Source organism: Rattus rattus, chromosome 16 (genome assembly GCF_011064425.1).
Source record: "Rattus rattus isolate New Zealand chromosome 16, Rrattus_CSIRO_v1, whole genome shotgun sequence".
NCBI classification, from domain to species: domain Eukaryota; kingdom Metazoa; phylum Chordata; class Mammalia; order Rodentia; family Muridae; genus Rattus; species Rattus rattus.
The window spans coordinates 18,302,882-18,316,596 of NC_046169.1; the positions used below are offsets into that span (position 1 = coordinate 18,302,882).

General features: G+C 49.0%; 1 protein-coding gene across 1 annotated transcript in view; it reads right to left on the reverse strand.

Moving 5' to 3' along the window:
- LOC116885210 (NADPH--cytochrome P450 reductase) overlaps positions 1–13,715 on the reverse strand; it is a 47,678-nt gene that overhangs the window by 12,903 nt on the left and 21,060 nt on the right. The window contains exon 2 of the mRNA XM_032886441.1: positions 5,536–5,727. Within this exon, the coding sequence (XP_032742332.1) occupies positions 5,536–5,714 (179 nt within the window). The 5' untranslated portion in view covers positions 5,715–5,727. The remainder of the gene's footprint in view (positions 1–5,535; positions 5,728–13,715) is intronic.

Below are 13,715 nucleotides of genomic sequence, written 5' to 3' on the forward strand. Positions count from 1 at the left end.
AGGTTTATTTATTTACTAATATACACTGTCCCTGTCTTCAGACACACCAGAAGAGGGCATCAGATCCCATTACAGATGGTTGTGAGCCACCATGTGGTTGCTGGGAATCGAACTCAGGACCTCTGGAAGAGCAGTCAGTGCTCTTAACCTCTGAGCCATCTCTCCAGCCCTATAGAACCTATTTTTATGGGACTTTATCACATGTAGTCAAATCTACAGAACCTATCTTTATGGAAAATATCACATGTACTTTACAAAGAGTTCCGATGTAGTTGTGTCTTAAGCTTTATGGTGTGGATGGGATTGAGTTCATTATCACCAGGAGGGTTTTCACTGTTTCCTGCTCTGCTTAAATATGCCTACAATAAACTATTCAGGGTCAGACTCCCAAAGTGCAAACCACTGGCTACTTAGTTGTGAACTACGTTTCCTGCCTTGTAGATAATCACGCTGCTGGCGGTGGCGGTCCTGGACCTGTGCAGTCCCCTGTGGCTGCTGCTTCAGCTCCTACCTACAGATTCCTCCCGTTTGAGTTCCTGCCTTGGCTTCTTCGAGGGACTGTGATTCGGGATCTGTGAGCTAAAAAAGCCTTTTCCCTGACGAGCTCCTTTGGCCACGGCGTTTCATCCCAGCAGTAGAAACCCTAACTAAGACAGCGATGAAATACTTTGTGGGCTGAAGTGCTGCTATTGAAGTTATCCTGAGCAAGCCACATCTGGAGTGTCAACAGGACGGGAGAGCCCACTTGACCAGAGAGCGGAAAAATACAGGTGCACTCAACAGGTGACAGCAGAGGTCCCAGACCAGCGCTTACAGAGGGGCCTCTTCTCGCCACTTCTGGGTCAGACACCCTGTTCCCTGCTCACCCTTCACATTGATAGCTGCCTCTTCAATCAATCAATCAATCAATCAATCAATCAATCAATCAATGTCTCTGGCTGTCCTAGAACTTTCTCTGTAGACCAGGCTGGCCTTGAACTCCCAGATATCTGCTTGCCTCTGCCTCCCAAATGCTGGGATTAAACACATGGACCACCACACCTAGCTTTTTCTCTCTCTCTTAGAAAAACAAATCTTTTTTTTTTTTTTTTTTTTTTTTTAGAAAAACAAATCTTTAGATTTATCTATTTTAGTATTTTATATGTACGGGTGTCTTGCTTGCATATGCCTGTGTGCACCATGTGTGTACGAGGTGTCCTCTGAGATCAGAAGATGGCATCAGGTCCCTTGGGACTGTGAGCTACCATGTGGGTGCTGGGAATGGAACTCAGATCCTCTGTAAGAGCAGCCAGTGCTCTTAACTGTTGAGCAATCCCCCAGCCATGCCCTTTTCTTTGAGAAACACAACAGTGCGTCTGTCTTAGTGATCACAGGTGCAAGGCCATCTGTATAAAAAGGGTGTCCCTGACTGGAAGAACCAAGACCCCCGGATGCTCCCCCCATCTGCTTACGCACCAAGATAAGGAGGGACGTAAGAGCTGCCTGCAGCCTTGACTCCCGGCAGTGCTGGGATTGTAAAGGGAGAGCAGATCCCAAAATAAAGGTCACTTGAGGAAATAAGAGTCTTTGCGGCTTTTCTAAACAAGCCCCAGAGGGGCACAATTGGCCAAATCCATCGTAGGAAACTATGAAACAACAGGCTGGAGTCTCTTTCACAAGCGTTTCATGGGTGAGTCAGGAATGGACAGAAGCCAAGAGCTGACATGGAGCCAGTCCTGCGTTTAGGAAAAGGTGCCGTTCTCAGACGGCAGCACTGAGACCTACCTACGGCTGCGAGGCTGGCAGTGGGGCATTGTGGGGTGACGGGACACTGCTGGCTGGGATACTGACTACATAACTGTATGTCACCACTCAGCCGTGCAGCTGCCAAGTCTGATGATCTGAGTTCAATCCCTAAGACCCAGCTAAAAAGGGGGAGGTTTTAGAACGGGAGGGGTTGACCCCCAAGGTAGAGCACGCATAACTCTGGGTTCCATCCCCAGCACTAAAAGAAAAACCGAGGAGAGGGATTTTATTATATGCAAATTCTACTTAAATACACCCTACTCCCCTCTGCAGAGAGAGGCAAATGATAAATTAATCAATTACAAGAAATGAGTTTCGAATACTGATTCTTAAAAATCCAACTTAAAAAAATATAAAGATGGGCTGGAGAGAGGGCTCAGTGATTAAGAACACTGGCTGCTCTTCCAGAGGACCTGAGTTCAAATCCCAGCAACCACATGGTGGCTCACAACCATCTGTAATGGGATCTGATGCCCTCTTCTGGTGTGTCTGAGACAGAGCACTCGTGTAAATAAAATAAATAAATCTTTAAAAAAAAAAAAAAAAAGCTAAAGACAGAGCTCCGATCAGCCAATCAAAGACAAGAACAAATGCTGCTGGGAAGGGCTACTGTTAGCCTGGGGATTGGGAGGGTAGAAGTATTGTGTGGTATCTAAGAGCAGAGTGAGCCAGCAGATCCCTCCCCAGGCTAGTGAGCTGTCTGTGGGTGAAGGCGCTTGCCATCAAGACTCAAGTTCAATCCCTGGAACCCACGCGGTGAAAGGGAGCTGTCCTCTGAGCTCTTGGCCATCAGGACAGAGAGCTGCATGGCCATGCCTGGCTTGCTTTCCCAGGACTCTAACTCAGGTCCCATGACTGCACATCAAGCACTTTAGCCCACCCAGCCATCTCCTCAAATTCTCACTTTGGCTCAGTCAGCCACACTTGCTTAATTTGCTTTCTTTCACCTGGAAAAAGTGCTTACACTTTCCCTTAAAAAAAAAAAAATCACAACAAAAAACCCCACGGTTCTCTTTTCTCTAGCCAGGAGCCACAACCACACGCTAGAGTCACGCACCACAGTCATGCACTGCAGCCATGCAGCATCCCCCGAAATCTGGGTTTCCCTCAATCCACAGCAGTAACAAGCCATACCCAGAGTTCTGGGGATCTCCAAACCCTCTCAGACCCTCCTCAAACCTACTCAAGCCTGTACATCAAAGTCAAGTCCCTTCCATCTACTCCACGTATCCCGAGTCCAACCTCAGGGGCCCTCTCCTGGGACAGTGTCTCCTTTCAGGGGACCATGCCCTGGAATGGCTTCTCTAGCCTCCTCCCTGCCCTGGCCCTCCCTCCACCTTCCTGAATTACCTGGATGCCACCATCGTGAAATCAGAGTTGGTCATTTTGCTGTTCCCGCAGCCCTCTGGTGTCAGGCCCCAACTTGTCCCTTCCCTGCCCTTCCCACACTCCCCTGCCACTCCCCAAATAAGCCTGTCACCCCAGCGTCTCCTCCCGCTGTGACTATGGACAGCATCATTCACAGCTGTCCAGCTCCTGCTCTGCATCCAAAGTGCAGCCATGTTGCAACCCTTTCTAGAACCTTCCCTCATCCCCAGTCTGAATGGATCCCCACCCCGTAGGTTCCCTAACTCTGTACACCTTTGACCCCACACAGTGTACCCCAGAGAGTCTGTGTACAGGACTGGGCTTGCTCTGTTCCGAGGCTTTGGCATAGGTGTTTGTGAGTGTGCGCCAAGATTTTCAAAGCACCCACCATCTCCATGCTCTCTTGTACCAGACAGGCCTAGGACATGCTACACACTCCGTTCGCTTGTAGGGTACCGCTCTCAGCAGGAATTCTGCCCAAGAGAGTTCCAGGAGAGTTCAGGGCAATATGTCCTCTTGGAGGCCCAGGAGGGCTTCCTGCCACAGTCATGCTGACCTGGCCCAGGAGATAGGTATTCCAGGCTCTGGGTGCGGCCTGCAGAAGGTCCCCAGCTGGTGTCTTTACTAGCCACACATGGTCGGTGGCAGCAGGGACAGTGTTCAGGATCAGATGCTCCCAAAGCTACATTTAGATCCGTGGGAGGGCCGCAGAGGCTTGCACTCCCTAGGAGGGTCATCTGGGTACCCAGGGCTACCTCTTGACTTGTTTTGTATCTCTCAGGACTCAGAGCGCTTGCTGGCTTGTTATTTTGGCTTGCATAAATCCATCCCCTTGGGGCTGGGGATGGAAATCAGTCTGAGAGCGTTTGCCTGTGTGCACAAAGCCCTCCCGCTCCCCTAGTGTTGTTGAGCGCCACATACATGGTGAGGCATGAGGCGGTGCACACCTGCAATGCCAGCAGGTGGGCGGGGCAAGAGGATTGGAATCCAATAGAGCGAGTCAGAGGTTGGCCTGCCTACGGGGGACTTGCTCTCAAAAGATAAATAGATCAGAGCGATGACTCAAGTGAGTAGAAACGGCTGCCAGTAAGCCTAATGGCCTTTGCTAGATCCCTTCCACCTGGATGTGTAGGAAGGGAACTGGCTCCTCCTGCTCACTGGCCTCCAACTTCACCATGTACACCATGTACATGGGATTAGAAGCAAGTGCCACCGTGCCCAGCAACCTTGAACTCTTGCTCTTCCTATCTCCATCTGTAGCTGGGGCTACAGATATGTGCCATCAAGGCTGGCCAACTTTTCTGAGACAGGGGTCTTGCTGAAGTTGCCTAGGTTGGCCTGGAGCTTGCTCTGTAACTGACACTAACAGCTGGAAAAGGCTGGGTGGTTCTGCACCACATATGCTTTTGGGGGGAACAGGGGGACCTCCATTTTATAGTCAGTGGAACAAGGCTGGCTTGGAGGGTGGGACTTGGCCACTGGTCCCTTTATCTCCAGGTGGGCACGTGTCACCACAAATAAGCGTCCCCACCCCAGGAACGAACTTAAGGGCCAGCCCCAGCCGGAGAGGCGAGATTCCAGCTCCCCGTCCTCCTTCATTCCCAGCAGCCTAGGTGTGCCCCTACCCTCAGGGCTGTTTCCTCCTCTCACCTGAAAGGTTTCTGTCACAGCCTCAGAGAGGAGAGAGAAGGGTGCCTGTCCAGCCCAGATCAGCACTGTGGCACAGAGGCCCTGCTTAGACAAGGCACACTCAAGGTTCTCATCATCTGATTCCATCGCCCTCGCTTCTCAGCTGCTTTTGCTTTTGTAGTCCAGGCTAGCCTGAAACTTGCTAGAGAGCTGAGAGTGACCCTCAACTCCTGATCCTTCTGCGCCCAAGATCTGGGATTACACGTGTGCTCCAGTCTTTTTGCTCTTTATGTTAAAATTACGAGAGAGAGAGAGAGAGAGAGAGAGAGAGAGAGAGAGAGAGAGAGAGAGAGAGAGACAGAGAAAGAGAGAATATGAATGAGAATTAGCTCCAGGTTGGCCCGGCAGGAGACCATAAACTCAAGGAAGCCAGAGTCCACTTGAATCACAGCCAGAGATCCTCAAAGGTCTGGGACATGGTGGGCAAAGACCTTAGGAGACACTGGCTCAGTAAATCACTGACAGAGAAGGTAAGACCGAATCCAGTTCTGTTTTGTTTTCCATATGTATGTGGGCAGTGTGTGTCTGATTATTAAAGAAGACTTAAAAGCATAGGGTTACACCCCAAACTTAAGCCCCCAATTCCCAGGAAGCTGGCTCCTTAGAGGCTACAGCCCCACCTTGAGGAACAGCATGGGAGGAAGAGGTGACAAGGATGCCCAGTGAAAGGGGACTCTGAGGGGTGCCACTCACGTTGTTTGGATCTTGCTGAACTCCGGTACCTCTTCTTTCTTCTTTCTAAAGATGAACCAGTAGGTCAGGACCCCCACGATGAGAGAAAACAGAACCATGTCCGTCGTGCTGAATAGAGACACTTCTTCAGCCACGGCTTCAGGCATGGTGGCACTGGTGTCTTCGTGAGAGTCCCCCATGTTGGTGATACAACTGTCAAGAGAGAAGCAGCAGGTGTCAGTGAGGAGGAGAGTGCCCTTGGGGCCGGCATCCGTGTGAGGGCCGCCTGGACTGAGCAAGGGAAGTTGCCTCAGCAAGGCTCAGCACAGGCAGCTCCAGCCGAGGGAAGAGCCGACACTGCCAACTACCCCTCCGATGGAGGCGGTTCTGTCAAGGGTAGCCCCTTAGCCAACTGTGAGAACAGAAACCATGGGCTCCCGGTGTCCCTGAGCATCTCCAATCCTGTAAGATACACGTAGATCCTCCTCATGCTCACCGTTAAGCACCAGGGAAACCAGGAAGGTTAAGCACACATGGTTCAAAGGGAGATATATATATCCTGTTTTCTGCCAGAAGGCTAGGAACTGGATGTGGTAAGCCTGGTGACCTCTGTACTATGTGTATAAATGGGTCACAACAGCTCCCCAGACTCCTCTGTTTATCTCCGTCAATCTCCAGGCTGGCCTTCTGGAGACCTTTATCATGAGCACCGTTTACCTTGAGCCTGCTTTCTGAGTCAGTCTACAGAACCTATCTTTTTTTTTTTTTTTTTTTTTTTTTTTTTTTTTTTTTTTCGAGCTGGGGACCGAACCCAGGGCCTTGCGCTTCATAGGTAAGCGCTCTACCACTGAGCTAAATCCCCAGCCCCTAGAACCTATCTTTATGGAAGATGTCACTTGTACTTTACAAGAGTTCTGAGGTAATTATGGCTTAACTTTGTTGTATACACGGGATTGAATTAATTATCATTAAGAAACTTCTTCCCAAAATCTACTGTGCTTAATTAAATATGCCTAAAATAAACTGCCTAAAATTTGAACTGACCCTGCCTACTGAGTGGTATTGAACAGAATCTCCCTCTTGCTTCCCCTGGATCAACATTCTGATGGCTGTGATGTTTGCCAAGACACAAGCCCACCAAGACAAGTCACAGTTAAGACCCTAGTGGAGAGATAGCTGCTTTGTCCCAAAGGCTGGGCTCTTGAGTTGTCTGAATGGGACATGGTCCCAAATCTTTTTGACTGGCCCTGGAAGGGTCCCCAGAAATCCTAGCTGATTAGAATACATTAACTGGAGACCCTGGGCCTCAAGACCAAGTAAAACTAACATAGCACTGAGCCTTACAGTGAACACACACCCTGGCACCTGGAACCCCTGAGCTGGTCTGACATCCATGTGTCCTAGCGAACAGTCTAGGCTTCTGGACCTGAAGGCCTGCTTGCCAAGGCTCTAGGGACATTTATCGTTGGTCACAAGTGATTCTCAAATGATGCTGGGGTCAGGTCCTGAGACTTCCAACGTAAGTTGAAAATGTCGTTGACTTAAAAGTATATTTTAGGGGTTGGTGGGACTGCTTGCCTTGCGAGTCTAAGGAATGGGTTCAAACCCATGAATCCATATTAAAAAAACCCAAAGTAGCTATGGTTGGGGAGGTGGGTCAGCAGGTCTAGGCACAATGACCTGAAATCCATGCCCGGGACCCACAGTGGAAGGAGAATGGACTCCTCAAAGTTGTCCTCTGACCCCCACACATGCTTCAGCACACACACGCGCACACACACACACACACACACACACAAATAAAAACAAAAAGCTCTAAGGCCGGGTATGGCATTAATCCCAGTGCTGGGGATGTAGAAGGCAAGAGGACTCCTGGGGCTTGCTGAATGGTCAGCCTGGTCTAATCAGTGAGCTCCTGGCTAATGAGGGGCCATGTTTCAAAATCAGGTATTTGGCTTTCCTGTGGAACACTGCTTAAGGTTGTTCTCTGGTGTGTACACACTCGTGCATGCATATAAGTGTATACAACATGCTCGAGCGTGCACAGGCCCACACACAGTATTTAATACAACTAGCCCAGCAAATACTTGGCTTCGTGAGAGGTGCTCAAAATATTTCCAAGGTCTGTTGGACAAAATCATCCCCCGCAAAGCCTACAAGATACTAACTCACTGACTTTTCATGTCATTGTTAACGCAGGGAGTGCTTCATACAGGAAGTCATTCATCATTGCTGAGAGAATGAAATGTCCTCATAACCTTCCCCTCCCCTGGCAAGGAGAGGCCAACTGGAAATGCTGCCCCAGCCTTTCCCACACCACCACACCCTCCAGGCTTCAGCTCCCACCTCATGAGTCTGACATGGTAATGGGGGTGTCAGCCAGCCTACTCGGCACGGAAGCCTGGCAGGTAGATAGATCTGATCAGGGTCACAACAGCATGAGGTCCAGAACCCGAGCAGGCTGTTCCTTCTATTTCCCCATAATCCTGTGACAGAGCATGCTGCTCCAGTCACAGTTCAGTCAGAAATGCCTGAGTCATATCTCAGCAATTCAGGCCAATTGAGGTGGCTTCCTGTCAGCTTCCGTTTGCTGTCACAGCCTCAAGCACTGAGCCAGCCTCAATCTGGGCTATCTGTCCTTCTAGTCTACAGCCCACTTGAGAGTCAGCTTCCTTCTCCAACTTTAGACAAATGCTTTTCTAAGAGCTGGCCCTCATCCCAACTTTTCCTTACTTGTCCTTATGGAGTGCTGCTGGAAATAAAATCCAGGGCTTCCCATGAGCAGATAGGTACTCTACTACTAAGCCACGCCCCCCAGCCCCTCCCTGGGGGATTCTAGGCAGGTGCTCTACTACTAAGCCACGCCCCCAGCCCCTCCCTGGAGGATTCTAGGCAGGTGCTCTACTACTAAGCCACGCCCCCCAGCTCCTCACTGGGGGATTCTAGGCAGGGGCTCTACCACTGAGCCACACCCCCAGCCCCTCACTGGGGGATCTAGGCAGGGGCTCTACCACTGAGCCACGCCCCAGCCCCTCACTGGGGGATTCCAGGCAGGGGCTCTACCACTGAGCCACGCCCCAGCCCCTCACTGGGGGATTCTAGGCAGGGGCTCTACCACTGAGCCACGCCCCAGCCCCTCACTGGGGGATTCTAGGCAGGGGCTCTACCACTGAGCCATGCCCCCAGCCCCTCACTGGGGGATTCTAGGCAGGGGCTCTACCACTGAGCCACACCCCCAGCCCCTCACTGGGGGATTCTAGGCAGGGGCTCTACCACTGAGCCACACCCCCAGCCAGTCACTGGGAGTTCTAGGTAGGCCCTCCACCATTGAGCAAAGCTCCCAGCCTCAAGAAGAGGGTTCTACTGTACTTCTGGCCCAGATGCCCGGCCTTTATCCTTTTTGATATCTGACACTAAAGAACAAATTTAACTTCTGTCCTCAAGAACACTGTATTAACTATTTCAACCACACTATGTATTCAGTGCTGACTGTGTCTGTCCAACCTTATCTTAGTCTTTGATAAGCCCACGCACCTTCTGTCAAACATTCACAAAATGAGACCAGGAGGCGTTTAGGACCTGCTTCTAGAAGAGTCTGTCTCATAGAAGTGGGATGAAACAGACATTCAGAATCAACTGCAGCCAGCTGGGGTCTGCTGGGGACTGATATGCTAACACAGAAAAGCCTGTACTTGTATCCCTCTGAGAGCCAGCAGGCGGTACTGACTCCTTGTCTCCTCACCAGGTAGCCTGCCAGGCCCTGGCTTTCAAGATGCTCGCAAAGCCAAGTCCCAAGCCTGACTGCACAACTCAAACTGCCCTTCCTTGTGTGCAGTTCCTAAGGCAGCAGAATATTGGGACACGGGGGTACTGATGTGTTGTTTTAAAAATAAAAAATTTTTTTAAAAAAGTAGGGTTGTCTTTTATCCCCACTAGGTCTGGCACTGTGGTGCCTTAAGATATCCATCAGATATCCCCACACTCCATTACACTTAAATCTACACATGAAAGACCACACAACACAATAACCTTTGACCCAATTGGTAAGATATAATTGCCCACCTAAACATACAAAGCCCAGTACCATCCGTCCCTTAAGAACATTAATAACCTGTAAATACACAGAGCGGAATCTTAACGTCACCTGCCATGGCTTCTCTCCCTCTCTGGAGTGTGGGGTGGCTGGTTTGGGCCACCATGGAGTTGGGATGTGTTTCTGGCATGGAAACCTCTTGGGAACTAGAAAGGTAGAGAGATTGCTGCCAGGCTCAGACAGAGGCCTTCGGCAGTGTGATAGGGGATGGAGCAGAGCGGGTGAGACGCTTTGCTGACTGAGAATTAAGATATCCAACAGATATCTTGGGGCACCACGGTGCCGGACCTAGCAGGGATAAAAGACAACCCTACTTTTAAAATTTTTTTTTCTATTTTTACAACACCGATGTACTGTTATCCCCCAAGTCACATTCAGGCCACTGCCAGGGACTTCTGATACATGGGTCTTTTTACTTTTTTTTTCATTTTTACTTTTTAACAATGTAGTCCAGGCCAACTTCAAAGATGAGATACTCTACCTTAGTCTCCCAAGTGCTGGGGGTTACAGATGTATGCCACCACATCCGGAGTAACCAAAGACCAAGTGCCAACCTGGCATCCTTCAGAATCACCATGGAAACAGACCTCTGCGCATGGCTCTGAAGAAGCTTCTAGATAAGGTTAGCTGAGTGGGACGGCACCCCAATTATGGGCAATACTATTTTGTAGGCTGGGGTCTGGGTTGAGTAAAATGGGAGAAAGAAGCAGAGTCCCAGCATGCACCTCTCTCCCTTCCTGACAATAGATAAAATGTGACCATCTGCCCCAAGCTCCCATCATGCCCTCCTGTCATGATGTCCCCTTGACCTGTGAACCAAAATGAACTGTTCTTTCCATTGCTCTTGTCAGGTATTCCTCACAGCAGTGCATAACATGCTTAACACACCTGGCCAACATGGCTACACATTAAGATCCCACCCTAGAGAGGAGAAGCATTAGTGGTCATGCAGAGAGGTGCACCTGTGACCCCAGCAGGTGGCTGCTGAAGGACCTGTTGTTCAAGTCCTCCTCCGATACATAATGAGTTCAGGGCCAGCCTGGGCTACATGAGCCCCTAACTCAAAACGCTCATCTTCTTATTTAACTCTTTATCTCTGTCCCTCCTCCTTTCCTCAACTGGGCAGGAATCTGTGGTCTTGACTCTGAACTCAAAAGAAATAGGCAGGCTGAGCAGGCCTGCAGACCCACCGAGCTGTTTCAAGCGGGGCCCACTAGCAGAAACAGACAATTACACTGTCTACCTTGCTCTACCTTGTCCTGGGGCTGAGCTGCTGCCCCTCTGCCCTCGTAGGGTGGTGGAGCCTGGCCAGCTGGTGAAGAAGGAAGATTAATGATCAAGCCCCAGTGTGTGCTTGACCCTGAAGCTGTAGGTTCCACGTCTGTGATTCAGCCAACCTCAGAAAACACTGAGAGGTCCAGGTGTGCTGACTTCACACCTATTCTAGCAAGGAAGAGGCAAGAGACCTCTGAGTGCGAGGTAGGCAGCCTTATTATTGGGTGCGCTAGGGCTGAGGCTACTGATACAGCTCAGTAGGTAAAGACGATTGCTGCCAATCTTTTTTTTTTAAGACTTTTCTAAAAGATTTATTTATTTATTATCTATAAATACACTGTAGCTGTCTTCAGACCTACCAGAAGAGGGCATCAGATCTCATTACAGATGGTTGTGAGCCACCATGTGGTTGCTGGGATTGGAACTCAGGATCTCCGGAAGAGCAGTCAGTGCTCTTAACCACTGAGTCATCTCTCCGATTGCTGCCAGTCTTTAGAGACCTGAGTTTGATCCCCAGACCCAGATGACAGAAGACACTTGGTTCCTGCAGGCTATCCTCTGACCTCCACATCTGCACCCTCACACAAACATACTGGTACACACAAAAATACAGTTTTTGTTGTTGTTTTGAGTCAGAATTTTCCTTTAGGCCTCTCTGGCCGGTTTGGAACTTAGCATGTAGACCAGGCTGGCCTCAAACTCACAGAGATCCACCAGCTTCTGGTTCCGAAGAGCTGGGATTAAAAGCTGGGGTTTTTGTTTGTTTGCTTAGTTTCTTTTGTTGTTGTTGTTTATTTATTTGTTTTTTAAGTAACTGAAAGGCCCTCTCTTTCTCCAGGAGATTGCTTTCAACACTGAAGTAAGGCTGTTAGCAAGGTCATCCTCCAGAGAGCATCTTTGCAACATCTGGTCAGTATACTAAACTGAGGAGGGACCCCAATTCAAAACTCATCCGTCAGTCACTTGCACAAACACAGCGAAGTCCGGAAGAGGCTAGCAGTTCCTCCTGGCTCCACAGGGTGCAGAGTAGAGGTCACTATTAAATGGCGTAGTAGCAGTTCAACTCACAGATGCCTAGACAAGGGGAGCTGGTGTTCACCTTGAACCTTAAGGAGGAAAGAGGATCTGCGAAGGCTCACAAAACTCTGCCTAGGTCTGGAGGCTTCCAGAGGACTGAAACCTTCAAGGGAACAAATCAAACCATTGTGTAATAAACTGCTCCCCTGCCAAAGATGCTCAGGGAAACTGTTCCCTAAGGCAACCTGCCCGCAAGGGTGACTGGGAGCCAGCGGTGGCCAGGCTCTCCAGAAAGTCTGGTGTCTGCACACATGTGCTGTTGGTATGGTATCGAGTTTTCCTTTGGGGAAGAGGGTCCTTGATGTGCTGTTGATGTGGATTTCCCTGGGTTTTCCTTGGAGGGCGGGTTTTTTGAATCTATTCTTGAGGCTTTTTGAATCTGTCAGTTTTGTCTTTTGCCATTTTGAGGATCGTTTTAGCCATGACTTACTGGACTTTTTTTTTTTCAGCCCTAACCTCTCTTTTCTGTTTCTGGATTAAGTCTTTTTTTTCTTTTGTTAAATTTATGTATATGCATATGTGCCTTCAATGGGATACATGTGAGGCCAGAAGCTAGTGTAGGACTCCCCTAGAGCTGATGTTATAGGCTCATGTGGGTACAAGCACTCTTCACCAATAAGCCCTCTCTCCTGTCCCCTTCATGACTTACTCTCGCACATGCCTCAGATGCTCCCGCTCTCAACATAAATAAAGTTTTTTTTTTTTTTTTAGTTCAGACTAGAGAGTCTATATAGTTCTATCTTCAAGCCCATTGATGGTATATTCAGCCTTCTCTCCGTGCCCCAGTGTTGGGATGGAAAAAAACAGTCCTAGCTAGCTTTAATTGTCATCCTAACCTAGTCCACATTCATCTGAGAAAAAAGTCTTCATTGAGGAACTGCTTAGATCAGGTTGGCCTGTGGGCACATCTGTGGGAAACAATCTTGATTGCTAATTGATGTAGAAGAGCCCAGCCCAGCCCACTGTGGGCAGCACCATTCCCTTGGCAGTCAGTACTAGAGTATATGATAAAGCTAGCTAAGCATGAACAAAGAATCAAGCCGGAAAGCAGTGTTCTTCCACAGTTTCTGCTTCAACCTCCTGCCTGAGCTCTTGCCCTGACTTGTCAATGATGGGCTATGAGGTGTAAGGTGAAATGAACACTCTCCTCCCTGATCTGGTTTTTTTTTTTTTTTTTTTTTTTTCTCTGTTTTTTTTTTTTTGTTTCTTTTTTCTTTTCTTATTTGGACACTCTCTTTGTTTCCTCTGGTTAGTCTGGCTAAGGGTTTTTCTGGTTTTGTTCAGAGTACTTTAACACAGCAACAGAAGGGAATATGGAGCAGAGTCAAAGGTCTTGTGCATGCTAGGCAACTGTCATCCCTAGTCCTTTTTTTTTTTTTTTTTTTTTTTTTTTTTTTTTTCCACTTTGTTTTTTTTTTGAAGGTTTCGTGTGCCCAGGCTGGCCTGGGATCACAAGTGTGCCCCAACACAGCTGGCTCCCTCTGTCACGTCCATCAGTTCTCCACCCTCTGCCTGGCTCTTTTTCTATGTTGCTAGTATCTTCCTGTTTGCACTTGCCTATCACCTTTTCTCATGCAAGCTGAGCTTTTCCTGGTTCTTGGATTTTTTAAAAATTATATCCTGGATTCTCCAAACAAACGAGGTCTCAAGTCAGGCACGGTAGTGCAATCATTAATCCCAGAACTTGGGAGAGACAAAGCTAGAGAGATCTCTGATTTCGAGGTTGGTGTGGCCTATTCAGTAAGCTCCAAGACAG